The 24,640-nt window shown below is 43.3% G+C and overlaps 1 protein-coding gene across 1 annotated transcript in view; it reads right to left on the bottom strand.

Annotated features, from left to right (window-relative positions):
• Nucleotides 1–24,381, bottom strand: part of LOC148507496 (uncharacterized) — a 28,147-nt gene extending 3,766 nt beyond the window's left edge. Inside the window, exons 1-5 of the mRNA XM_088446063.1 lie at nucleotides 24,107–24,381; nucleotides 6,199–6,322; nucleotides 5,910–5,989; nucleotides 3,200–3,349; nucleotides 1,634–1,870 (exon numbers count right to left, since the gene is read on the bottom strand). Coding sequence (XP_088302189.1) covers nucleotides 1,634–1,870; nucleotides 3,200–3,349; nucleotides 5,910–5,989; nucleotides 6,199–6,322; nucleotides 24,107–24,173 — 658 coding nt within the window. The 5' untranslated portion in view covers nucleotides 24,174–24,381. The remainder of the gene's footprint in view (nucleotides 1–1,633; nucleotides 1,871–3,199; nucleotides 3,350–5,909; nucleotides 5,990–6,198; nucleotides 6,323–24,106) is intronic.
• Nucleotides 24,382–24,640: the final 259 nt, after the last annotated feature.

The raw sequence follows: 24,640 nt of genomic DNA on the forward strand, positions 1-24,640 counted from the left end.
GATCACAGTGGGTTAAGCAGTAGAAATCACAGTGGGTTAGGCAGTAGAAATCACAGTGGGTTAGGCAGTAGATATCACAGTAGGCTAGGCAGTAGAGATCACAGTGGGTTAGGCAGTAAAGATCACAGTGGGTTAGGCAGTAGAGATCACAGTGGCTTAGGCAGTAGAGATCACAGTGGCTTAGGCAGTAGAGATCACAGTAGGCTAGGCAGTAGAGATCACAGTGGGTTAGGCAATAGAGAACACAGTAGGTTAGGCTGTAGAGATCACAGTCGGTTAGGCAGTAGAGATCACAGTGGGTTAGGCAGTAGAGATCACAGTGGGTTTGGCAGTAGAGATCACAGTGGGTTAGGCAGTAGAGATCACAGTGGGTTAGGCAGAAGATAAACCTGTGGGTTAGGCAGTAGAAATCACAGACAACTAGGCAGTAGAAATCACAGAAGGTTAGGCAGTAGACATCACAGTAGGTTAGGCAGTAGAGATCACAGTAGGTTAGGCAGTAGAGATCACAGCAGGTTAGGAAGTAGAGAACACAGTAGGTAAGCCAGTAGAGATCGCAGTGGGTTAGGCAGTAGACATCACAGTGGGTTAGGCAGTAGAAATCACAGTGGGTTAGGCAGTAGATATCACAGTAGGCTAGGCAGTAGAGATCACAGTGGGTTAGGCAGTAAAGATCACAGTGGGTTAGGCAGTAGAGATCACAGTGGCTTAGGCAGTAGAGATCACAGTGGCTTAGGCAGTAGAGATCACAGTAGGCTAGGCAGTAGAGATCACAGTGGGTTAGGCAATAGAGAACACAGTAGGTTAGGCTGTAGAGATCACAGTCGGTTAGGCAGTAGAGATCACAGTGGGTTAGGCAGTAGAGATCACAGTGGGTTTGGCAGTAGAGATCACAGTGGGTTAGGCAGTAGAGATCACAGTGGGTTAGGCAGAAGATAAACCTGTGGGTTAGGCAGTAGAAATCACAGACAACTAGGCAGTAGAAATCACAGAAGGTTAGGCAGTAGACATCACAGTAGGTTAGGCAGTAGAGATCACAGTAGGTTAGGCAGTAGAGATCACAGCAGGTTAGGAAGTAGAGAACACAGTAGGTAAGCCAGTAGAGATCGCAGTGGGTTAGGCAGTAGACATCACAGTAGGTTAGGCAGTAGAGATCACAGTGGGTTAGGCAGTAGAGATCACAGTAGGTTAGGCAGTAGAGATCACAGTAGGTTAGGCAGTAGAGATCACAGTGGGTTAGGCAGTAGAGATCACAGTAGGTTAGGCAATAGAGATCACAGTAGGTTAGGCAGTAGTGATCACAGTGGGTTAGGCAGTAGAGATCATAGTGGGTTTGTCTGTAGAGATCACAATAGTTTAGGCAGTAGAGATCACAGTGGGTTAGGCAGTAGAGATCCCAGTAGATTAGGCTGTAGAGATCACAGTGGGTTAGGCAGTAGAGATCACAGTGGATTAGGTAGTATAGATAACGGTAGGTTAGGCAGTAGAGATCTCAGTAGGTTAGGCAATAGAGATCACAGTAGGTTAGGCAATAGAGATCACAGTAGGTTAGGCAATAGAGATCACAGTAGATTAGGCAATAGAGATCACAGTAGGTTACGCAGTAGAGTATGATATATTTAATGTGCTGTACCGTGCAGGCGGTCATTGCCATTCATGTTTGAGTCTAACAATGTAATGCTGAGTCCGGATTTCAGCGTGGTAGGCACATCTGCTTCCATAGCTTCACTGGGTGTTTGACTTTTACCATTCCGTCTATGGGTGGAGACCTCTTTATTGGCTGCGGTTGTTGTTGGGAGCTTCTCATTGGAGACATTGAACAAAACTTCCGGAGATTCAGTGTGTGATGTCTTTACAGGTGGACTTGTCCCTGCAGGAGTCAAAGATGGTTACATGTAACTCCCAACACATAACAAATCATAAATATCAACCTATTGTTCCTTAGCTGAGAAGTAACAGGAGCTCAGCTGTTAAAGGGCCACAAAAAAAACAATTTAGTTGCTCTGTAAAAAAAAAGACTACTAATAACACATACTGTACACATTCTATATACAGTAATGTAGCTTCAGCTGTAGTTGGCTTTATCTCTGCTGTTCCGTATGTATAGCATCATATGTTGATGAGTTAACAGCTTTGGATAATTTATTGATGTGCTGGCTACTTGTATATATGAAGGAACATATATATTTGTGTTTATTTTATTTATACTGTCTCTTGATGCTGCCGTCTTTTAACAACATTGCACTGAACTCATCCTTAGATCACGCAGCCTCAGCCACCGCACACATTGTCTCCGGAGATCCAAACGGTGCTCCAAGCAGACCAGACACCTGCATAGGTGATTTGCCGTCTATACCTATCAGTGCCTACAAGTGCTATGGGTGATATCTGAAATAAATACTATACCATGCTCTCTCTTCCCAGGCAAACCGACTTTCAGTCCCTAATATCCACCCAGTCAACCAAACCCATTACTTTTTTCTACCCCCTTCAACTTGCTTCTCTGATCACCACCCTCTCCTATCCCCTGTATTGTTCTCGACTACACCCCCTACTTCAAGGGCAGTGACCACCACCTGTGAAGAGATCTCCTCTCACCAGATCCATAATCCTACACTTTTCCTCTCTCCTAGGCTTGATTCTGCTCACGCGTGGCCATCGGACAGCACATCGGACAGCTCGATTGGATTAATTTATAGCTGGTGAGTTATACTGCATAATTATTGTGTATCATCACTGCAGCCAATGGTTTCACACTGTATTTGGATAACAGTGGTATGGTATAATGGAATCGGTACCCCTTCATCATTGTATGGGGCAAATCAGATTTGTCAGACACCTTCTCCATGAGGCCAATTCTCTTTTTTGCTTATTATGTCCCTATTTGAAAAATTGTGTTTGTGTATATGGAGTGGATATCTATCTATCTATCTATCTATCTATCTATCTATCTATCTATCTATCTATCTATCTATCTATCTATCTATCTATCCATCCATCCATCCATCCATCCATCTATCTATCTATCTATCTATCTATCTACCTACTGTATCTATCTATCTACTGTATCTATATACAGTATGTATCTATCTACAGTATTTATCAACAGTATCTAAATATATACATGTCTATTTATCTACAGGATCTAGAGCATCAGTATAAAGAATATATCTATATCTGTGACATCTTTGTGTTGTACCATATGAGTCTGGAAAATCCGGTACTGGACCCTCGGTGGGCTTATGTCTTTCATCCGTCCGGCTCTGTGTCAGGACATCTCTGTTGGGTGCAGATGTTGTGGAGGAGACCGTGGAAGTCCGGAGCTCCTGTAGACACTGTTCTCTTCTTCCTGTACAGAGGAGAACTAGATGATTAGATGTAACCTCAACACATGATACAGTACAGGACATTCAGCCTATTGTCTCTGTGGTGCTACCATCTAAAGGTCCCACAACGTATTAGCTTAGGGGTGAGCACAGGTTTGCAACCAGGCTAATGTAGGTTTTGTATGTCACATAAATTTCTATTTAGTTTTATGTCACATTACAGGTGGACAAATGTCAGACGTGATTTATTTAATCTCAGGGTTTACTTCACGAAAACCTACATTTCCAATAAGGGTGTGCAGACTTTTCTTTAGGAAAAAACCAAAGTCAAAATATATAGCTCCAGCACTTTAGAAACAAAATAAAACTATACCAACTATAATAGTAGAATTCCTATCTATATTTGTCAATCTTTCCAGCTGCAGTCATTATAGTTGCTAACCAATGACATACAAGAAAATCGGGGAAAAATGACAGCGTTGAGAGAAATATGCCCAATATGAATTTAATATACAGTGTGTGCCACCTATAGAGCTTGATAAAATTATCTAACAATATAAAAAATAATGATCAAAAAGATGCAATAAAAAACAAGATGTTTTAATGATAATAAAAAATAAAATAAGATGCTATTTCATAGGAAAGCTCCAAGCCTACATGTTAAAACCATAAATAGAAACAATAGACACATAAAAAATTGAAACAATGTTTCTCCTTTTGAATTACTATACAAATAAATAATCACAATGAAGACTGACTGCTAAGAGCTCCTGAATAAAACCAAATGCTTTTTGTTGGATTTATACAGCCGCGTCTGATTAAAAACAGTTATTGATCCAGATCGATCTGAAGAAATCCTTAATGGATGAAACGCGTTAGAGACAAGTACACCATTTAAGACCAGAATGTTACTGCTGGTGGACCAACCAAGCTCCGTGCGACCCCCTGTTTTCCTTTCCTTGATCACCGCTAAATATAAGGACTTCGGGAACAGAGTAAAGCTGGCCACACACTAGACCAACTTACATCCAACCAGCCAACTTGTTAATTGGTTGGAATGAAAATCTGGTAAGGAATGGGAGTAAATGATGATCAGCAATTTGCTCCTAAATGCCAGAAAACGGATGATAATGGTCGTCAGACAAGTTTGTTAAATGTTTGATCTAAACTACTTGTTCAAACAACAGTTTTTGTCCATTTTGCAGCATTTAGGAGCAAATTGCTGATTGTCATTTGCTTTCATACCTTACCAGATTTTCATTCCAACTGATCAACTAGTTGGCTGGTTGGACAGATAATCTATAGATGTGTGGCCAGCTTAAGCCACCGGATGGTCTGACCCCCGGAACTGAGGCATAGCTCGGATAATTCCCGGCCCCCCGCTCAATGCATGTGCAAGAATCTCCAACACAGCGACGGAGCGAGCAGCCATACAAGTGAGTTCCAGACACAGCGGTATTACTTTACCTACGCCCTGGCTGTTTACTGAGTGGAGCCACTAACACCATCTGAAAGAAATTGTGCTGCAGCACATCTATGATATTTTTTGGATTAGTAAATAAGGAGGTAACACTAGTGTGCGTTTATAAATGCACCGTGCAAAAAGTGACATTTATTATTCATATTGAAGGTTACAGGAAAATATAAGGTGCGGTAACATATAAACGACACAGGGCCTTTGTCCTTTATATGTTATTTCTGTGTATAGTAATTCAAAAGGAGAAACATTGTTTAATTTTTTTATGTGTTTATTTTTTCTATTCATGGTTTCAACATGTAGTCTTGGAGCTTTTCTATGAAATAACATCTTCATTTATTTTTTATTATCATTAAAACATCTTGAGACTTTTTTTTTTAATGCTGTTTTATATAAACCTACTTGTATTTTAGGTATAGTGTCCCTTCCAGGTTGCTGACGGAAACACAACCTCCCTGCTGGGGCTCTGGATAGGGGGAGGGGCCGCTTAGGACAGTAGTTTTGTAGGTGGTGATGCAACTTTAAAAGTAGCCTATTAGTATTAAGTGGTAGTATTGGTTTATTATAGCATAACTATTGTTTTTTTTAGATTTGAAGGGTATTAGAAATCCTCTCAGAACTCCATGACCTGCATATAAGCACTAGGCCTGTGTATCTTCCAGTATCCTTATAACATACAGTAGTGCTGTACAAGTATCATCATGAAAAGGGTCCACATTGTTTTTAATGATGTCATCTCAGACTCCACACATAATAAGGTGTCATCCATTATAGACTATGGTTCTTCAGGCAAGCTGGGGGCCACAAATAAAGGTTTGTAGTGGAGCATCTGACCCACAGGCTGCCTTTGGTCAGTAAAGTTAGGATTGCTGGGAGATCTTTTGGGCCCCACTATTAGAAGGGGAGGGGGGTACATAACCAAACATGTATAGGCATGACCACGCTCCTGTTGTAAATACTGGCCCCTGAAAGGGGCGTGGCTGCGCCTCCCTGACAGGCCCTGACCAAGGTACTCTGTACCACCCTATCGGTGCCCCTGGTTAAACGATACTCTATCCTCTATACAGTAATGATAGTTCTGAAGAGACCACAGAATACAGCCTCACCTTTGTCAATGCAGTCTATAACCTTCTGCACTCCTGGTTCAGATTTCTCTAAACAAATTTTTCCTCTTGGTAACATAAATCTGAAAAGAAAAAAAAGGACAGCAGGTAACGGCAGAAGCGAGAGGCAAAGGAGTAGTGGTTGGATGTAGGACATAGATAAGAAATAGGTCCGGAGCACAACCAGATAGAGAGCACTGCACATACTGGAGTAAGATTTAATTTTAGCTGAAGACAGAGATGAGCCTGGAAATAGGAGAGTTAGGTTACAGGATATTAATATTGTTCTTACTCTTCAACGTTGGTTCGACAAGAGGCATGTGTTGCATTTTTCACTAAATGTGGAAAAAAAGTTTCATTCCATGGTTTTATGAATTTACAGCAACCTTTGAACTTGTTGACGATTTGAGAAACACCTGTGAAACGATCAGAGGAGGACGGTCATGGCAGATAATACATCCATATGTACTGTATATATGTAATAACCTGTGTCATCTGTATTAGGTGTTAGTGTTTGAGTACTATCATTCATAAATGAGAAGAAAGATGGAAAATAATATAATAATAATAATAATAATAATGAAATAGAAACTTATAAAAATAAAATAAAAAGTTTATATAGCTTAAATGAATAAAGGGTGAGGTCATCCACACAGCCAGATGCAGATTCATAATCTGAGGCAGGTCCAAGGTCCTGGAGATGCGCTAGTGGTGAAATAGATCCACATATAGGGAAAGTGTAAGTGTGTAAATGAGACCTGGGGACCTGATTCTCAAGGGTATATTTACTAAAGTGAGAGTTTTTAGAAGTGGAGATGTTGCCCATAGCAACCAATCAGATTCTAGCTATTATCTTCTAGAAGGTGCTAGATAAATGTTAAGTAGAATCTGATTGGTTGCTATGGGCAACATCTCCACTTCTAAAAACTCTCACTTTAGTAAATATCACCCTGAGTTTCTTGAGAAGCTGATGTTGAGCGTTTTTCTGCTACTGTGCGTGCGCGGAAATCCCTTAATACCCATACAAGCCGCACAGTTGGGATTTAGACACCCGGTATCAGATATGTAAAGGTGCTGTGCGTTCTCGGGCGGTGACTGGGAGGGGGCTATTCACTCGTACGGAGATATACTGCCTAATGCGCATGTTATGGGCTGAAGCGATTGAGCACATAGACCCTTAATCGCTCACATAGGAGGCCATTGTCTGACGTAAAATCTGTACCTACCATAGTGCAAGTTTCAATGGTGCATGCGATGGTGGCTACTAGAGATGCGGCAAGCGGTACTACAGCACCTAAAGGTGCTCAGAGTGGGCGTCCCAGTCCTTGCACAGTCAGACGCACGGCTGTACACCAGGGAAAGGCTGATACCACCATCAGCATGTAATAGTAGATGTGACTATTGCTATAGATGTTAAAGCAAACGCAGCAGCGCACAATTCAGAATCAGGTCCTCAGAGAGCTGTGTTACAATAGGGGCAGGTAATACGTTACGTGGTACCAGTGAGGGAGGTTTTACCCCAAAGAGCAGAGCAAACACATAGTAATAAAACATGATTGGGTATTACCAAACAGACAGAGCCGGCCCTAAGCAATTTGATGCCCTAGGCAAGAATTTTGTTGGTGTCCCCTAGCAAATAATCCCACCACCAAACTTAGGCCCTCATTCAGAGGCGGTCGCAAGAAGTGATCGCTCTCTCTGAATGTGGGCGGCCGCTTGATTTTTAAGTGCGGCCTCCTGGTCGCTAGCTAAGCTGTGGGTTACCACCCACAGCTTTAGCGACCGACCAGGTTGATGGTCGCGATGGTGAACACCATTTGTGTAGCCACCCCCCCGCTCCGCCTACAAAACAGGGCGAGCTGTCGATCAACATTGACAGACGGCCCTTTTGTAGTGAGCTCAGGAGCGAGAGAATTTCTCTCTCACTCTGGGGCTTGCGCACTCGCAGTGTGGCCGCTGCGCATGTGCAGGGCCTTAACATCGACCCGGTTGTGAGCGCTCAGCGCTTGCAACCGGGTCTGAATGAGGTCCTTAGTGTTTATACATGGATAACACATTGGTTTAGGGCTTATTTTTTTTGGTTAAAGAAACACGTGTTAAACGCACAAAATATACAACTATCCAGACATCCTCCATTGTTATGGTCTTCGGCGCAGAGGTGAACGGCGTAAAATGAGTCTGTCAGACTCATTATACTGCTGCCTGCTGCGGGCCCAGGTTGGTGCAATGTACCGACTGCACCGCCACTAGTTCTGCCTCTGACCCATCACCCCTCTCCCTGTCTCACAGCACAGCACCCATCACCCAGCAAGCACAGATCACAGAGGCAGCCAGCAACACCCATCACCCCTCCCCCACACAGCAATCTTCATCCAGCGCACCACCCTTCACATAGATCCCCTCTCCCTTCTCCCAGTATAACACCGGTCACCCAGCAGCACAGATCACAGCCTCACCCATCACCCCTCACCCGGCCAGCACACAGCACACAGCACCAGCTCTCCTCACTACATGCTGAGCTGACTTTAATCAAAACAGTTTTATATCACAGTCACTTAATTTTTAAAACTGGCTGGCTGGCTGCCTGTGCGTCCGCCCCTGCTGTTTTGCAGCTCCTGCTGAATATTCCTCTCTGCGCTTTGTGGGGGTGGCACTGGCAGGCTACATGGAGTCAGTGCAGGCTTAGCCTGCTGGACTCCAGAGACCAGCTGCCATTTTTGTTGATGCCCAGTGCCCACTGCCCCAACTCTGCAGGGCCTGCTAGATTGCTCCAGCCTCCCTGGACCTGCTTGCTGCAGCTGCTGCCCGTTCGAAGCTGAGAGCTCCGAACGCTGTCGCCTGATAATAACTAGCAGAGCCTTGCCAATCAGGTGCCCCGTCTCCACAACCGCCGCTGGCGGTTCCGCTTCTGCCTGCCCGCTCACTGTTTGCTGCTGCCGGGTCTGATTGAAGCTCAACTGACAGCTCCGATCGGGCCCAACAGCAGCAAACAGTGGACGCTGTGCAGCAGTAGCAGCTGCCCTAGCAGGCAGCAGGTGCCCCGTGCTGCAGTGCCTGCCACAAACCACTGCCAACCACCAGCCCTAGGTGGGCTTGGATGCCCCTAGGCAATTACTAATTTGTCTATGCCTAGGGCCGGCTCTGCAAACAGACACCGAGGTGAGAGGGCCCTGCTCACAAGCTTACACTCTATGGGAGTTGGATACATGAGCTTTAGCGCTACAAAGTACTAAGTTGCAATGGGAAACGTGTGCAGTAGTGATCCAATTACACAGCAATGTTAGTTTATTATACATAGAGTAGAGGATACTACTGTATTCTAATAGATTGTAAGCTGTGTGTTATAGACACTGTATGTGTGCATCATATGGACAGAAAAAAAATATTTTCCAAGATAATAAATGTTGTATATCCATATATTATAAAGTATTACTGTGGCAATGTGAGCTATTTGTGGTGTTTTGTAAATATGGTATAATAGTGTTCTGCATGTACACTACACACAACAGCCCATTTTATACCTATAAGGACTTATTGCATGACTGGATATTGTAAAAAAGTATTTGTGAAAAGTGCAGTTAGAACTTTGAGTCTGATTCTGACCCGCTCGCGAGCGCTGTAAGCTCGCAAGCGGGTCGATGGTGCCTAAGTGCGCATGCGCATGATGGAGGGAGCTCCGTCGTGTGCATGCGCGAGACCCAGCGAGCGATTGGGAATCCGTCGCTCGGGGTCTCGCACCAAAGGGGGCGTGCTGTCGATGGTGAGTGACAGCACGCCCCCTTTGGTGGGCGTGCCGGGGGCGTGGCTGCCAGACGGAGGCGTTCCCATGGGAACGCCTACCGTCTGAGTCCGGCCCCACTGACATCACTAGTGACTAGTGATCACTAGTGATGTCAGTGGGAGTGCTTTTGGCTCTGATAGAGCCAAAATCACTCCAGGGCTTGCGGCAGCGAGACCCTACCGCAGGGTCTTGTCGCAAGCCCAATGGTTGCGATGGTCTTGACCATCGCGACCATCATCATGGACGCTCGCATAAGCTGTGGGTGGTAACCCACAGCTATGCGAGCGTCCATGAGGCCGCTCCAATGTTAGGTAGGAGGGCCCTGATTCAGAGCGAGCGCTCTGGTCAGAGCGTCCGGCTCTGAATCAGGCCCTTTGTTCCTTCTCCTTTTCTCTCATGTAATGCTGGGTTTTCCTTAGTGCAATGTAATTGTAGAAATTGGAATTTAAAGTATGTCATTGAGAGTGACTGCGCCCTGCATGTACCATTGTTAATCCATTATTTGTAGATTGAAATGTGAACTTGGAAAAGACAAATAAAGACAGTACAAAGAACATAAACTCATTTCTATGTTGCCCCTTAGGCTGTGCTGTCCCTTCAGCTGTACTGCCCACAAACTGTACAGTGCTGTCCCTTCAGCTGTACTGCCCCCAGACTGTATAGTGCTGCACCTTAAGCTGTAATGCCCCCAGACTGTATAGTGCTGTCCCTTCAGCTGTACTGCCCCAGACTGTACAGTGCTGCCCCTTCAGCTGTACTGCCCCCAGACTGTATAGTGCTGTCCCTTCAGCTGTATTGCCCCCAGACTGTACAGTGCTGTCCCTTCAGCTGTACTGCCCCCATACTGTACAGTGTTGTCCCTTCAGCTGTGCTGCCCCCAGACTGTACAGTGCTATTACTTAAGCTGTACTGTCCCACAGACTGTACAGTGCTGCCCCTTAAGCTGTACTGCCCCCAGACTGTACAGTGATGCCCCTTAAGCTGTACTGCCCCCAGACTGTACAGTGATGCCCCTTAAGCTGTACTGCCCCCAGACTGTACTGTGCCGCCCCCTAAGTTGGTTGTTCCCTATATTGTGCTCTCCCCCAGGTTGTGCTGCCCCTGCAAAGTGCTGGCCCTGGCACATGCCTAGTTTGCCTCCATGATGGATTTGGCTCTGCTGTATGTGCACAGAGAGGAATGAGAAGTACTGTATGTAACAGGTGATAATGCCGGCCATACACTGGGGGAGATTTATCAAATAATGGAGAGAGAAAAAGTGGAGAGAAAAAGAAAAAGCCAATAATTGGATGATCAAACCAATAGTTGCAAAATGTATGGCCGCCTTTACCATTAGTCCACCCAAGGTGTGTTGTGGATTTAAAAGCTGAATATTTAGGACTGTTTATACTCAGAATAGCTGCTATATGTACACATTGCTTATTTGCAAATTAAAAGTGACAGGTTTGTTAGGTGGAACATCTACATTAACCCCTCATCATCATTCCTGTCCTCCTCTCTGCATGCGTTAACCCTTCTCATTTGCTGGTTTGTGTCACTGGAGCTTTGAAACCCCTTGAACTGGCTTCTTCCACCACTAAGGCGGCTTCATGTGAGGTTTTTATGTGCTGTTGCACACCTCTACACACACAGCTGGGACTGGCAGCACTTGGGAATAAAGGAGGTGTCCTATGTAGTAACAAACCAAGTCAATGATATTGTAAGGAAAAGTAAATAAAAAGCACACAAAATAACAAATAGAGGATGTTTTCACATTAGCTTCTTGGTACAATATGAATGTATAAATATAAAGTATAAATGTATAAAGTATGAATGTATAAAGTATAAATGTATAAAGTATAAATGTATAAAGTATGAATGTATAAAGTATAAATGTATAAAGTATGAATGTATAAAGTATAAATGTATAAAGTATAAATGTATAAAGTATGAATGTATAAAGTATAAATGTATAAAGTATGAATGTATAAAGTATAAATGTATAAAGTATAAATGTATAAAGTATGAATGTATAAAGTATAAATGTATAAAGTATAAATGTATAAAGTATGAATGTATAAAGTATAAATGTATAAAGTATAAATGTATAAAGTATGAATGTATAAAGTATAAATGTATAAAGTATGAATGTATAAAGTATGAATGTATAAAGTATAAATGTATAAAGTATAAATGTATAAAGTATGAATGTATAAAGTATAAATGTATAAAGTATGAATGTATAAAGTATAAATGTATAAAGTATGAATGTATAAAGTATGAATGTATAAAGTATAAATGTATAAAGTATAAATGTATAAAGTATGAATGTATAAAGTATAAATGTATAAAGTATGAATGTATAAAGTATGAATGTATAAAGTATAAATGTATAAAGTATGAATGTATAAAGTATGAATGTATAAACACTGTATTGCACAACAGTGAGATTCTTCAGTAGCTTGCTCTGGCTGTTCTGTACTCCCTATATGCAAAACCAGTGCAAGAGATCAGGAAGCTTACGCTCGCTGCTCATAGACAGTCCAGCTGAATAAGTGACAGGTCAAGCCATTTGTGGGTGGTGACAGGGGCAGGCCACTAGAAACGGGGGAGTGGAGGTGCGAACGCAGGCACACCTGAGTGTCCCAACGCCGTTACAGAGACGAGCATAGTTAACAGGCAGCGTCATTGTACACGTCACCTGGTTGAAATACACACTGAAGTGATCGCAGTGCTTGCGGCAGGGTATGGTCAACCTTAAGCGTTGCGATCGCATCTAACGGTGCTCGATGTACCAATGGTTTTAAGCACTTACAAGAGATGACGTGCGCAAGTGGGCGTCTTATGAATGGCTGGTGGGCATCTGCATACACTAAGCGATCGCACTCTAAGACATAGTAGGCGTGCTAATGTCCTGCCGTGCGATTGCCTGCCTTGCTCTGCATGCGCTGGATTTGCATACGCTGGAAGCGAGCGAACGCATCTAGCGAGACGGTCTGCGTGAGCTCCAATGTTCACTGTGTTTTGCCTTTTTAGTGATAGATATTTTGCAGACACAGCCATATTAACTTATCTAAATGACATTGCTAATAAGTGCATCTGTTTTCAATTGTTTCAACTGTTTCTACATTTCCTTACCTTGAATGACTGCTTTTTAACCTACAAGCAATAAAATACCAACCAATCAGCTCCAATCATTTTTTTTTATACACTAAAAGCCTGTATTATGGCAGTTAGGAACTGATAGGTCGGTACTTTATCTCTCTCTACTTTATCTCTCTCCAAGTTTTGATAAATCTCCTCTACAGTCTTTATGTACTTGGGGGTGACTGAGTGCTGATTTTAAGCAGGGTGTGCACCATAGTTGCCTATCTTTGCTGTATCTTCCCCAGGAGAAGCCCTGGTAGGAGAGGCAGGTGGGTGGTGATGGGGCCTGATGATTCACGTCATTAAGCCCTGCCCCTCACAGTAAAATGCCTGCGATTGACTTAAATTTAAATAGGGGCGGAGCCAAATGACGCAAATTGTATAGAATTGTGTCATTAAGCCCCACCCCCTGCATGGACACCCGCGATCACCGCGGAAATTCTCCTAATTCTGCCCACTTCACTAGGAAGTGGGCAGAATGCGGGAGAAAGGCCTACCCTTCCGGGGGTGCGGGGGGTTACCCGAAAAATCGCGAGTCCCGAAAACCGGGAGGGTAGGCACGTATGGTGTGCACTGTGGTGTATTGTTGAACTGCGCATGCAGAGCCGGTTTGAGGTGGGGCCTCAGGGTATGTGCTCCAGGCCTAACTCTCACTGGGGCCCCCACAAACATACTTCCTTCCTCGTGCCCCTCTCACCCGTCAGCAAGTTATTACATTTTTGTTTTTGCAACTACAGGGTTGGTATACTGGGTGTAGTGCGAGGAGATGAGAATGGCGAGAGAAAGAGGTGAGAAAAAATGCAAGTGGGAAGAGCAGCCATGTGAGAGATAGTGGGGCCTATTTATTATCAGGGACTGGGTGGCACCTAATGATTAAGTATCCTTCTCGCCGTGGGACGTACTTATCACCGGAGCAATTCAGCATTGCTCCGGTGTGGGGACAGCTGCTCCGAAAATGGGGGAGGTAATTAACGCTTGGTTCCTCCTTCCCATAGAGGAGAACCAGCACCGTCTAAAGATGACATGTGTTTTCGCAAGCAAACTCAGAAAACTTTAAGTTTTCGGAGGTTGCTGAACATCAGGCGGTCCTATCGGACCCTTAATAATAAGTTGCCTATTACATAAAATATGGGCCATTTAAGCGATAATGATGAGGCTCCAAAAAGAGAAAGCAGCTAGGATGAGACAGATGGTAGGAGGATTTCTGCTGGGAAGCAGAGGTGTAGGGATAGCTGAGGAGAAGAGTGAAGCTGGGAGAGGAGAGGTACCGGTCCCTGTCACTAGTACTACAATTCTGTGCAGTGCTTGGAGACACATAAAGGGGGTGTCATATTTACATCATTTTGGATAATGATGTGTAGCAGTCTTTAGAATCCTCTATTAGTCATTAGGATGCTTGGTACATCGTATGGGAGTCACTAGAATGTTCTTTGTATTGTATGACTGTCACTAGAATATTCATAGTATTGTATTGCACGGCAGTCACTTGGATGCCCTCTGCATTGTATGGCAGTCTCCAGGATGCTCTCTGTATTGTATGGAAGTCACCTGGATGCTCTCTGTATTGTCTGGTAGTCACCAGGATGCTCTCTGTATGATGGAATTCTTCTGCCTTTTTAATTTTAGCTCTTACTATTAATCCTCTCTCTCTGGAAGATTACACTAAGCTCATAATTCTAACCCATATGGGGCCCCTTTTCTTAAGTGACCTGTGCCCCCAAATTCTTAACCAAGCTCTGTGTGCATGCCCAAAATGCGAACGTGCACAAATGTGTGACTTCATAGAGGCACATGGGTACGAAGCAAAAGTGTTTACTGATTTGCCTCCCAGTCTATCGGCTCTTGTTTACCTTTCATTCCTGCACTTTCCACCTTAACCCTTATAGGCCAGATGAATATATAATTTATAACACGCTGTAGAAGATCTCTACAAGCACCAAAGAATGAAGAGTGAATTGTGAGAGGAGTAATATTATTATTATTTAATTTTTTACTATCAGAGCCTAGGAGGTGCTCAGAATTTATTGATGGTATAATACCATAATTACTGGCATTTACCAAAACTCAGGGACAGTTTACTGGTTGGAAGGTGGAGCCAATCACATTACACCCGTTGACGCACTATAATCTCCAGCAATATAGTTTCCCCTGAGGATAGCTATACTGTAGTCTGATTATGTCTATTTTAATTAGAGATATGCGGATTGGTTTTACTGAAAAACAAAAATAACCACCTGAATTTAGGGGAAACTTAGGAGTCGAATAGAGTCCCGGCTCGGATCACTTTTAAAGTTCCGAGTAGAACCGATTCTCGGCTCAGGTCTCCTGTAAGTTCTGAACTCGGATTTAAATAAAATGAATTTCGGTTTTGGATTGTATGTAAACAGGTAAAAAAATTACATGGATTTTGCTGTTTTTATCAATTTTAATGAAAACCAAAACTAAAACTGAATCTGAACCAAAATACCTGAGGGGGGGTTTGCCAAAACCAAAACTGCTTCTCTAATTCTGATTGATTTTCTTTCCTAAAATGAATGAAAATAAAAAGAGCTGGTGCGAGTTGCTTCACAGATACTGAATAAGAGGAAAATCAGGTCTAATGTCAGATACTTGTTGTAGTAGCAGGACAACTTTATATAAGTGGTGCAGTAAATGTGGACTTACGTTAAGTTATGACAGACGAGTGGGACTAGTGTAGCTACTGCAGTGCACCAATAGTATTTAGAGAACCCTGACTCATTTTGCATGGGCTGGAATAGTTGGGGAAATGAAAGTCTGCAACTAGTTACTTGAACAGCTTGGATTATGGGGTGTGATACTGGATGATCAGCTGCACCTTGGGGCCGGTTTATCATACCATCTATAATAGGGGTTATATTTCTCAAACTCACACTTGCAGCCTTTCCAGTATTCAAGGAGTAAAAGGAAACTGTTAATGTTTATTTACTAACTAACTGCTAAGGTGACACAGAGGACTGGACTAGAATTACCCCTGAAAAGGCTGGTACACTTATTGTAATTTCTCTGTGCACCAACAATCAAATGACAGAGTTGTGAAACAAGCCTCTCCGGATAGATGTGCACTAACTCCAGAACTTTTTTAAAATAAATATTTCATACAATTGCGAAAGAGTCAGTGATTTAGAATCTGGGTCTAAACTCGAGCTTGGATGGATCGGGGGCCATTATGCTAAATCACTAGACAGCCTAAACCAATAGTTCAGAGCAGTGGTGTCAAACTTGGGCACTTCAGCTGCAGTGGAACTACACATCCCAGCATGCACTGCCAGAGTTTTGCTGTTAGGGCAAGCTAAAACTGTGGCAAGGCATGCTGGGATATGTAGTCCCACAGCAGCTGGAGGGCCCGAGTTTGACAACACAGGTCACGTTTTCCATGTCACCTAGCAGGTGCACAGGTGTATTCATTACTCACTGACATATTTTAAAAGATCCAAAGGTGGAGCTAATTATTTCACTTTTGATACTGTGAGGAGACCTGGAAAACATGCACTGTTTGGGGTTCTGAGGGCCAAGTTTGAGAACCTGTGAAATAGTTTGTAGAGCAAGGCTGCCGGCAGCATAATGCAGCATGGATACAAAAACACAGAGTTTAGAGGAGGCTGCTACATTGACCGATATTCCACGTCTGAGGAAATAGAAAGCCATGGGCAGACTGTGGTAACAGTAAGAAGCCAGGGCAATACACTATACTCTTTTTTTTAAAGACCTCATATGACTGACCTATTGAAAGAGCCTGCTGAGGAACAAACAGTTGCACATGGGCTACCTGCTGAGTGGATATTAGTTTTCATCCACCAATACTTGGGCCTTAAAACTCACATAATTGGTCAAGGCTAACATGAGAAAATAATTGAGTGAAATGTTAGACCTTTATGGGCCTATTAATCGACACTAAATGAAAGTTTTTAAGGACATTTTCCTTAAATAACGTTATTTTAGTATTCATGAAGTGTCTTAACGCAGGAGATATCACTGATATCTCCTGGTTAAGTTCCCCTGCGTTAATTTCCACACTCCCCATACATTAGTACATTAGTATGGGGATGTGGAAATTATGGTATTCATCAAATTTGATGGAGGTACTATCCGCCACTGTGAGGTGGCGAATAGTAGGTGAAACTTACCTGCTTCCAGCTGGACAAGTCCCCCGGCGTCTTCCTCCGTCGCTCTGGTGCGTCCTCTGGCTCCGGAGGCTGGTCGGACACTGTGTTCTCCCAGCAGAACACAATAAAGATTAGAAAAAAAAACCACGTTTTTTTTTCTTTTTCTAATCTGTACTGTGGTCCACTGGGAGACCACGTGTCAGACCAGCAGGATGGAGCCGGAGGCTGCTGCGCGGACAGGTAAGTGCGCGACGGGGGGGTAGTGAGCGGAGGGGGGAGGGTTGGGCGGGCACACAAATTTACCACCGCTGTAGGTAGTGCTGCGCATGCGCTGGGATTATGAATGTAACAGCGCATGCGCAGCACTGTTTCCAGCTGCGGTAAGGTAGAGCAGACAGGGAAAACTATCTATTTCTCGACAAGCTGTCATCGCAAAAATGACAGCTTTTCGGAATAGATAGTTATGGAGAGGGGGGGATGATGAATTCCTCTAGTAATTAGGTAGAACTCCATGCGAGTTCTAAACCTAATTACCTCCATCAAATTTTAAGGTATGATGAATAGGCCCCTTAGGCAATTATTGTCCCTGGACTTCACTTGAAGAAAGACGGTAGCGTCTGGTTTTGTGAGGACGAACGTAAAAGTGACTATTGCACAGATACTTATCTTATGCCTAGGGCCTATTTAATAGGTAGAGAATTAGTAAATGACTGTTCTTTATCACAGCACAGGATATTGGCCAATACCTTTACCTGATGCTGTTCAAGTAACAGCAGCATTAATTTAATGTACAACTCTTCAGTTCCCTGAACCAAATTTTGGCCTAATTCATCATTACGGATCGCTATATCGCTGTGAAAATATGCTAATGACTGCTATCACAATGCTGTTGCCCTGCCAGCATAGATACGCCCACTGCCTCCCACTACCACTATCTCACATCCGTAATACCTTGCAATCCTGCGCGTACATCGGGAACATTGAGTAACATCGGCCCCTCATGCACAATTACAGCAGCTCTGACCTTACTCAGAAATTGCTAACTTCATCACACGCAGTGAGTACACAAGCTGCGTATGCCGTCGCAGTGGCTAATTATGCACGCCCATGAAACGGCGTTCACACGGACGGGCACACCTGTGTTTCTCTGACCATTCCTCCGTCATCACCCCCAAAACGCTGACCTCCCGTCACTCACTCTGCGATAGCTTTCTTCCTGCGTGCGTGATCGCAGAGCGATCGCAGTGCTAACTCACGTATGCACAGTACGCAACAATCAGCCAACTGCGTACGCTGTTGCACTTGTGATCCATAATTAATTAGGCCCTTCAGGGCTGTAGCTAGGGTGGTGCGGCCGGTGCCATTGCACAGGGCACCACAGGTCAGGGGGTGCTGTTTGGGCCTGACATATTTCTATTTATTATCATTCTCACTTGTAGCTTCCTCTTATTTCATCCCCAGCATCTCCTGGCCTCCCCTATCTCTTCCCTGGCCCTTCCCCATGAAGCCATGGCCCTTTTTTGGGTGCATTTTGTCCCTTTGAAAAATGAGGGGGGCGCCAATGTTCTGGCACAGGGCACCAAAAAGTCTAGTTACAGCTCTGAGGCCCTTTGTTTGGAATGGAAAATGCACTAGCAAACATTTCAGCAACTTATTATCCGGTAGTTAGTTAGATAACATAGTGATTTTTGTGACTTATGGGTACAACCTATGTCATATAAATTGCTAGAGAGGATACTGGATTCCACACACCAAAACCAGATAAATGCAAATTTGCTAAATCTGAGGCTCATTATCTAGAACACGGGGTGGGAGCGAGGTGGAAGCACGGGATCAGATCCCACCACAGTGTAAGCTATTATCGCCTAGCTTATTCCCAAACCTCAGAAACAAGTTTTGGCATCTTTATTTTTTTTAGGAATACAAAAAAGGGTTTGTACAGTCACCCCCACAGCAATTATAAGACATCATCAAAGATGGTATAATTAATGCACATTACCGTTTGTTATTAAAGCATCTGCGTATGTGATCTCATAGAATAAACATATAATTGAACAATAGCAAATACATAGTGTCTCAATGTTACATTTACATGTACAGAATGTTTGCACAGCTCTCATATAATTGTATCAAGTTTGCAGAAATAAGTTACTTGTCAAGGTACAGTATGTACTTAGAACACATTTAGAAAAAGGTGTGTTCCACCAAAGCTGCAGTTATATCAGTGTTTGCAGACCTTCAAGCAGTATAAAACTGATAGCAACAATGTTTCGGGCATAGCTTTATATATATATATATATATATATATATATATATATATATATTATATTATAATCCTGACCCATCACTCCTGCATTGGTGACTGCCTTTGTGCCCAGTACATCGCGCCAATGGTCTGTATGTACTATAAATAAGGGACGGCACTCCAGGACTTTTTTGTTGTTGATAAATATATATTTTAAATATTCATAACAACTTTAGTGCGAAAATCGGGCGCCACTCCCGGCCAGCCGGAAAAGTGGGCAAGTTTGCATGGTGAGAACATGCAAACTCCAGCTAGATAGGGTCTTGATTGGGATTTGAATTCATGGCCGTATTGCTAACCACTGCACCACCATGCTACCCTCAGTTATATACTATTAATCCTGCTGCGTGTGATTGGGATAAGACTGGGAACACATAAGGGCAAATTCCACCAGTGAATCGTTGTTTTTGTACAAGGCTAATATTTCAAAGAACAATTTTGACAGTGTCATTTCTACGTTTAACACACAATGCACCAAACTGCTAAGTGACAAGTGACAAAAACATCTCTTCCGTGACTTCTTAAAGCTGGCCTACTGGCAGGGCCGGTGCAAGGTTCCTTGGCACCCTAGGCAATGCTTCAGCTTACCACCCGTACTTTCGCTCAAGACCACTTTCACTACTTTTATCACATGCCCTGTGCTGCCTACCAGCTTGTATCCCGCATACCCCTCTGCCCAACTTGTCCCTGACATGCCACTGAGCACACTAGCTCACCACTCACATGTACATCTGCCCGCCAACATTTCACATGCCCATCACAGATTTTACTTACATACCCTATTACCCCAACCAAAAGAAACAAGAAGAGTTCTATCTAGTTAGATCAGTATGAACCACTATTGTAAATTTAAATACTCATACTTTATTGAATGTCCCTTAAAACACATAATTAGTAAATCTAAATTCCCTAAATTGGGATCCTGGTAAGTAAAGTACAAGAAAGATTATAGATAAAGGGGTATATTTACTAAGGTGCGGGTTTTTAGAAGTGGTTTTGTTGCCTATAGTAACCAATCAGATTCTAGCTATTACCTTCTAGAAGGTGCTAGATAAATGTTAAGTAGAATCTGATTGGTTGCTATGGGCAACAAAACCACTTCTAAAAACCTGCACCTTAGTAAATATACCCCAAAGAATGTGCAAAAGAAAAGGAAAGGAATAAGTGAATTACAATCTATATCAACTGCAACCTGTTCAACGTATAATCATAAGTATATTTTAGAATATCTTATTTACCACTTTTTATGGGTGCTTCCCGATTATAATTTTATCCCCATACACATAATAAAAGTAATAAATAAAAATATTTTAAAATATGCAGATAATAATATGCAGAACAAGGGTCAGTGACTATCTTCTATTCTTTTGCTTACTTATCAGGATCCTAATTTAGGGAAAATGAATTATGTGATTAAAAGAATAATCAATAAAGTATTTAAAATAATTATAGTAATAATAGTAATAATAGTGGTCCATAGTGAGCAATTTAGAAAGAGATCCTCTTGTTATCCTTGTTTGGTTGTGGTGACAAGTCATATGATTGCAGGAGAGGCACCAAAAACATTTAATAAAAAAAACTATAATTCTATATACATACTTGCCGACATTCAGCTTACTCCTTCCGAGAGGGAGCTGAATGCCTGCATAGAGGGGGAGGCGTGGCCGGCTATGATGACATTTTGGGGGCGGGGCCTGGGGCGTGACCGCACGACGCGTCATCGTGGCCCCGCCCCCTCTTCACAATGCCAAAAATAAATGCCATCCCCGCTGCGGGGGTTTCTAGTAGTTGTGCGGGGGGCAGGCGGCAGCCGGGAGGCTTGCCTGCCTTTCCGGGGGGTCGGGAGCGGCACCCGATATTCGGGAGGCTCCCGACCAAATCGGGAGGGTAGACAAGCCAGTATATATACTGTATATACCATGTTTTCCCCTTACATAGTCCTTTCCACACTCGTACTTCCCTGGATTTCCACCCCATGTGCGTACAATGCTAATTACTTGTACCTGATTTACTGCTCCTGACAGCAGGAATCCACGCATGACGGCTGTTTCCCCCTCCAAACAGGGGAGGGGGAAACAGCACAGCTTGCTCCGCTTGTGTTTGGAAGGGGAGGAGAGGGGAGGAGAGGGAGCCTGCGCTGTGCTGATGGCATCACAGCAGCTGCACACATGTCAGTCATGTGACCAGCAGTGGTGCCGTGCTGTTGTTGCCAGCGCTAGATAGACCAAATCAGGTACAGATAGACCACCAGTCCAGCAGACATGTGCAGGGTTATAGTGGAGCTGACGGCAGCTGCAGTTAAGACCCGAGGTCGTTGCCGGCCAGTGTTAAATTATTGCTGGTAGCCTCAGCGGCGCCCTCCAGCTGCCGTCGCCCCTAGGTAGCTGCCTAACGCTGCCTAGTGGTGGCGCCGCCCCTGCCTACTGGAGGTAATTAGTCCATTCCTCCTGGATTTACGTTCTTAGGAGTCAGGGCCTGATTCAGAGCCGGACGCTTTGACAGAGCGCTCGCTATGAATCGGGGCCGGCCTTCTTGTTTTTTACAGCGGCCTCCTGGCCGCTCGCATAGCTGTGGGTGACCATCGCAACCATCGGGCTTGCGACGAGACCCTTGTGGTAGGGTTTCGTTGCCGCAAGCCCCAGAGAGATTTTGGCTCTCACAGAGCCAAAATCTCTCCCACTGACATCACTCGCGATGTCAGTGGGGCCGTCCCCAAACGGAGACGTTCACATGGGAACGCCTCCGTTTGGGCCGTCACTCCCCCGGCCCGCCCACCAAAGGGGGCGTTCTGTCACTCAACATCGACAGCACGCCCCCTTTGGTACGAGACCCGGAGCGACGGTTTGCCCGTCGCTATCGGGGTCTCGCGCATGCGCACGGCGTAGCCGGCCCCGTCGTGCGCATGCGCACTGGGCCACCATCAACCCGCTTGCGACCGCATAGCGCTCGCGAGCGGGTCTGAATCAGGCCCTCAGTTCAGTTAGACGTGAGGGGGGCGATTTGCCATTGCAACGGCGCAGAAATGACACCAATGGCAGCTGAAATTGCCCACCTGCTTTGAGTCCCGTTCTCGCCCCAGAATTGTGGATTTTTGTACACAGTCCAGTCATATTGGGGCTGCGGGCTAAAATCTGCAAGTCCGCCAGTACCATAAGTGGGACATACAGTCGCACTTACTCGCTGCAGTGACTACTGAAAGTTGCGCCTAATTGAATTCACCCTATAATGTCTCATTCCCAAATAAAAGAGGGGCATAGGGTGAGTTAGGTGGTAAATATTTCTTATTTCTGAGGGTTTGTATTTACTAAGTGGTCGGGCTTTCAAAACATATCGTTTTTATTGGGTGTGCTTGCCAGATTTAAAAGGGCAATAATTGTAAATGCAAAATCGGGCTTGTTTTGCATTTAGTATTATTGCCATTTTAAATCTGGCAAAATAGGAAAATATTGGGGTGGGGGAGGGGTTGAGAATCCACTGCTTAGTAAATATAACCCAAAGTCAGTTATTTTTTAATTAATTAAAGTAATTAAAGAACACTTATGGTGCATACACACGGTCAGATTTTCCTTCAGATCTGTACAATAACAATTTTAAAAGTCATTCAATCGTTCATATCTGAAGGTAAATCTGACATATCTGACATGTTTGTCAGATGAACGATGAACGATGCTCGTTCCCGTTTGTCAGATAACGATATCTGACATCTGATGTGTTTGCAGTCAGATTTGGACGATTCCATTCATTTTAATACAGGCAAAAATTGTTCAATCGTTCAAATCGTTGGTAAATCGTTCAAATCGTTCAATCGTTCAATTGTTCATCTGACATATCTGACCGTGCGTATGCACCATTAGGTCAGGATCTGACGATTGAGCCCAGATAGGAATATACTAAATAAAACAAATATACAAAGAATGAAACATTCCCGGGGCAGGTAATTTATCTGTTTACATATAACTGCACACACGTTACATTTCACATTTCATTTTTGGCAAGTTAAAACAAGTTACTGTCTCCGCTAGGAGTCTGACAAAGGATCCACAAGGGAGGATAAATTAGGCAGAGGTTTCACTAATAACATGTAACAATTATTGTTATTCTCTAAAAGTTAATGTTAAACAATAAGGAATTCAGCTTTTATGAATCATTAACACAATTACATATTTTAACAGTAGCTTGTGCTGTATGCTGTCACTGACCACGAGGCTGGAGATTGTGGCAGCTGTTGTAGAACTATAAGTCCCAGCAGGCACCCCCAGCCCATTTATAAACATGAGGCTCTAATATTTGAAAGAATCTATCTATCTATCTATCTATCTATCTATCTATCTATCTATCTATCTATCTATCTATCTATAGATCTATCTATCTATCTATTTATCTATCTATCTATCTATATACACACATATATATATATATTTATACACACATATATATATATATTTATACACACATATATATATATATATAAATATATATATATATATATATATATAAACATATACAGACACATATACTTTGTATGTATATATATATATATATATATATATATATACAGTATATACATCCATACAGGGCTATATTTCTGGCAAAAGAGGTCCGGGAACTGTGGGTGGAGCTACTGGGGGTGGAGCTATAGAAAGGCAATTATATATATATTATATATACCAATTTCATATATTTAATAAACATACGTGTAGTATTTACAAAAGAAGGCACTCAAAAATTGTCATTCAAATAAAACTTATCTTATGGAAAATACATTTTGGCCCAGGACAGTTAATGAGAGGTTCAGGAACTGGCAGATAAGCAGCTTTTTTCATGTTAAACAGGTATAAGCGTCTATAGTAAGCGAGTCACTTACCTGGCCGATGGATCAGCTCCAGTATCACAGAGAGTGAGAATAGGAAGTGCTGCCCTTGAAACTTCATTCCCACAATAGCTCTATGGCACTGTATATAGTATAGTATGTGTTATATCCAGGTTACACCTCTGTAGTAGTCATCCTCTCCTTCTCTATATATCCCAATATATATCTCTCACCGCTCCTTCTCTCTCCTAAACTCTCTCTGTCTGTATTTTCTCTATTCTCCTCGGCCCCCTTTAGCTTGCTCTCTGCCTTTGTCTCTCCCACTGAGCCTAAAGCTTCTTCTACTTTCAGTTTAGGTGCTGGAGTTCCCCTTAGTAGTACGTAATCATCTGATAAAACTGTCATGTGACTGAGTCAGTGTTAATTTTATAGCACTTGGTTTAAGCTTGTGAGTCAGACTTGTGCCCTCTACGCTGGGCGTCATTTCTAGGCAGTTATTGTTTGCTGTACACTGTGCCTTCACATTTATAGGAAAGGATTAATGGGTCTGTGTATCAAGCTGGTTTTTCATAAAACTGCCATATCTGT

This window comes from Taudactylus pleione, unplaced genomic scaffold, assembly GCF_031769625.1.
Source record: "Taudactylus pleione unplaced genomic scaffold, aTauple2 ptg000393l, whole genome shotgun sequence".
In the NCBI taxonomy this organism is placed as follows: Eukaryota; Metazoa; Chordata; class Amphibia; order Anura; family Myobatrachidae; genus Taudactylus; species Taudactylus pleione.